The 4,372-nt window shown below is 34.2% G+C and overlaps 1 protein-coding gene across 1 annotated transcript in view; it reads right to left on the bottom strand.

Annotated features, from left to right (window-relative positions):
• Positions 1-4,372, bottom strand: part of LOC107732750 (protein transport protein Sec31A-like) — a 45,219-nt gene that overhangs the window by 6,563 nt on the left and 34,284 nt on the right. Inside the window, exons 17-19 of the mRNA XM_016544169.1 lie at positions 2,852-3,005; positions 1,203-1,508; positions 1,080-1,118 (exon numbers count right to left, since the gene is read on the bottom strand). Coding sequence (XP_016399655.1) covers positions 1,080-1,118; positions 1,203-1,508; positions 2,852-3,005 — 499 coding nt within the window. The remainder of the gene's footprint in view (positions 1-1,079; positions 1,119-1,202; positions 1,509-2,851; positions 3,006-4,372) is intronic.

Below are 4,372 nucleotides of genomic sequence, written 5' to 3'. Positions count from 1 at the left end.
GACTAGAGTAATGATGCTGAAAATACAGCTTTGATCACAGAAATAAATTACATCTTACAATATATTAACATAGAAAAAGGCTATTTGAAATTGTAATAATATTTCACTTTTTTTTTAATAAAATATTTATTTATAAATATTTTTGAATATTTATGATTTAAAATATTTACTTATTTTTTAAAATATTTTATACAAAACAATATAAATATTATATTATATATTATACAAAAATCTTCAATAATTTTTATTTTGCTGTATTTTTGAGCAAATAAATGCAGCCTTGATGACCAGAAGAAATTTTTTTCAAATCTTACCGACCCCAAACTTTGAAACATTAGTGTAGACATTTCTTAGTCTGTTTATATAATGCAAAACTCACACAGCATAGTTTTAATCAGCATTGAGCGATCACACAAACATTAACAATGAAGCTCAGAGAGATGTGCGACATGATCAGTGTGCGAATATGCAAATGACTCGTAATCAGTCAGCATTAAATATTAGAAGAGCTGAGTTTGGACTGTTGCTGTCCCTCTTAAACACACACACACACACACACACACGATATCTCTGCATTGAACAGTATCGCACACACACACACGCACTCGCACACACGCACTCTCACACTCGCACACACTCTCACACTTGCACACACACACACACACTCTCTCACACTCGCACACACACACACGCACTCGCACACACGCACTCTCACACTCGCACACACTCTCACACTTGCACACACACACACACACTCTCTCACACTCGCACACACACACACGCACTCGCACACACGCACTCTCACACTCGCACACACTCTCACACTTGCACACTCACACACGCACACACACACGCACACTCACACACACGCACTCTCACGCACACGCACGCACACACACTCGCACACTCTCACGCACGCACGCACACACACGCACTCTCACACTCGCACTCTCACACGCGCACACACTCTTTCACACATGCACACACTCTCTCACACTCTCACACACACACACTCAAACACACACACACTTTCACACACACACTCAAACACACACACACACACACTCTCTCCCTGTCACCTTCCTCTTCTGTGTGGCACATCAGCCATGGGAAATATCCTGGAAATCAAACAGCAGGATGAATATAAATACACATATGAGACACGGCTGTGTTCAGCGGTTCCTCCAGACGTCTGCAGGTACCTGTCGGTGGAGGCGGGACACCGGCGCCGCTGAAGATCTTGGCCCCTGGGGCTCCGGGGCCGCCCTGAGGATACCCGGCTCCGAGAGGAAGATAGGCCCCGCCGGGAGGAGCCGCTGGAAACCAGGGCAGAGACGTGGGTGAGAGGAACCCTGGGCCGGGCGGAGCGGGCATCATGGGGCCCGGGGGCGAGGAGGGCGGCACTGAGGGCCCCGACATCGAGGGGCCGGACATCGAGGGGCCGGACATGAAACCCACCGGAGCTCCAAAAGAACCAGACTGAGCAAACGGCTGAGACGGAGCAAAACCTGCAGGAACCAAACATCACAGGCAGACAGCTTTATCAAATACATTTGCTTGCTGATAATACACTACTGTTCAAAAGATGGGGTAGGGCTGGGTGATATGGCCAAAAATATTACAAGCACAATCTTTTTTTTTTTTTTACATACAGTCAAACCAAAAATTATTCAGACAGCAGATATAATTTCTGATATTTTTTTACTAGTGGGTGCAGGACACTATAGTTCATTTATGTAAGTGAGGATAGCAAAATAAAATAAACTGTGACATATTATACCCAAAAATTCTTCATACAGTGGACTACCAGTAAAATTTGGGACCAAAAATTATTCAGACACTTTGACCTGAGCATGTTTTGCTTGTGTGTTTTTTCTCTAATTTATCTGACATTATCAAGATTAATTTGTTCTCAAACAAGTTCTTGTCATATTTTATTACCATTTTCTAAACTATAGCAAATAAACTGATAATGTGAGAAATGTTGAAGGTGTCTGAATAATTTTTGGTTGGACTATCATATGATATCAATATTTATCATATTCAGTTTTTTCTCTAATTTATCTGACATTATCAAGATTAATTTGTTCTCAAACAAGTTCTTGTCATATTTTATTACCATTTTCTAAACTATAGCAAATAAACTGATAATGTGAGAAATGTTGAAGGTGTCTGAATAAATTTTGGTTGGACTATCATATGATATCAATATTTATCATGATATTCTTTAACGGGGAAGGAAATGCTTCTACATGTTTTGTTACATTTTGAGAACGAATGTAAACATAACATTTACTTTTTAATTTCCATAAATTCTGTGTTTTCCGTTTTATTTTTTCTAGATTCTGCATTTTATGATTTAATACAAATGTATCATTAAAATGGTGTCTAATAAAATTAATTAATAAAATGTTTACAATTTAATCTTGAAAATATGAAATAATGAAAATATAACAGCTACATCTGCACTGTATTGTATATTTATTTACACTGCTATTTATTTGCACAATTTTAATTTTGTATTATATTGTAAATTATTTTATTCCTATATTCTAGCTTTGTTCTTTAACCTTTACATTTTTTTATTTTTATGTAACTCTTGAATACTTTGATTGGATGTGCGACTCAAAAAAAAAAAAATCAGCTTTGATCACAGCAATAAATTACATTTTAACAGCCATTCACATGAAAAACAGCTGTTTTAAATTGTAAAAATATTTCACAATTTTGTACCGTATTTTGGATCAAATAAACGCAGCTTTGGTGAGCAGAGGAGCCTCAGTACAGTAGTGTGCACATCAGTGTTTGAATGACTGGTGTATATTATGAATGGTATTTGATTGACAGGTACCCGGAGCTGTGGCAGGGTGTTGTGGGTAGACACAGGGTCTGAGGCTCGACGGTGGAGCTCCAGCAGGAGCAGCAGGATCGGGCCGCGGCTGAGGAGTGAAGAGACGGGGCATCATCTGCTGCATCTGAGGAGGAGCTGCGGATCCGTAGGGCCCCTGAACACACATTACAACACACGCAACACCTAAATAACTGGTTAATATTACTGGTTAACCTCACCCAATATATGATATGAACAAGAAAAGCCGTTCAAGGCAGAGCTATTACCAGTTATTGCAGTGCTGTTAACTAAAACTACTAAAAATAAAGCTGAAATAAAATAAAACATAAATATCAGATGAAAAGCTATTATTAAATTTTTTTTAATTTAGATGAAATGGGAACTAACTGAAATATGTTTTTAAGACGAAGTACTAAAATTACTCATATTAAACAAAAAAAAAAATTAAAATTAAAAATTAAATGGATTTTTTTTTTTTATATTTAATATTAATTTTTTATTTAATTTTTAAGTTTAATTTTAGTACTGAAAAATTAGTAACTCTGAAAATAATTTCAGTAACTGGAAAAATAAGTTTAAGATGTACTAAAATTACTAAAATTAAACAGAAATAAACATTAATACAAATATTTAATATAAAGCTAAATACTATTTTTTTTTAAGAATTTCAAAGTATTTTACGAACTAAACTATATTAAAAAATTAAGCTAAATAGAATTTTTTAAATTATTTTAAATTATTTTATAATTTTTCTTTAATCATTATTTAATATTTTAATTTAAAAAAATTTTTTTACAATTATTTCTATTTATCTTTTATATTACTCACATAAATAACAAAAGCACGTCAAATTACTAAAACTTAAAATAAAGTTAAAATGAAAACTGAAAATATAAAAATAAAAGCTAATCCAAAATTTTAATATATACAATAATAGTATATAAACTAAACTAAAATTACACTGGTTAAGAAATTACAAAGACAAACATATTTCTCTTTAGAATAATGTCACTGGTTAAGCATTCGCAATCAAACTATAACCTTATTCTGTTTCAACACAAACTCCCTAAAGACAACACACACTTTAGGAAACATGCAGATGTGGCATGAGAACGCACTGTAAATCAGACGAGACGCCCCTGTGCAAACAGCAGCCTCGACTTACACAACATCCAGCAGCAGACGCACAATTTCATCAAGGCCATCAGAAAGCAAATAATCTCTGCTGATCATCATCACAGACAGACAGGGATGAAGACTTGGATGGATGACAGACGACACTGGAGTCATTAAACACACTCTCACACTATTGTTATTTTATTAAATTATACATTTTAAAACAGCAATAATACTACTGTCATGTAAATATTTAAAAATTATATTATTATTATAAATTATTTACACATTTAATCTTATTAGATTATAAATTATAAAATCTTAATCAATAAACATATTACTATAGCAATAATAATATTACACTGTAAAAATTATATTATTTTATTTTATTAAATTAACTTAAAC

The sequence above is a fragment of the Sinocyclocheilus rhinocerous genome, unplaced genomic scaffold (assembly GCF_001515625.1).
Source record: "Sinocyclocheilus rhinocerous isolate Xijiao unplaced genomic scaffold, SAMN03320098_v1.1 scaffold159, whole genome shotgun sequence".
In the NCBI taxonomy this organism is placed as follows: domain Eukaryota; kingdom Metazoa; phylum Chordata; class Actinopteri; order Cypriniformes; family Cyprinidae; genus Sinocyclocheilus; species Sinocyclocheilus rhinocerous.
This window is presented reverse-complemented; position numbering and strand designations above follow the sequence as displayed.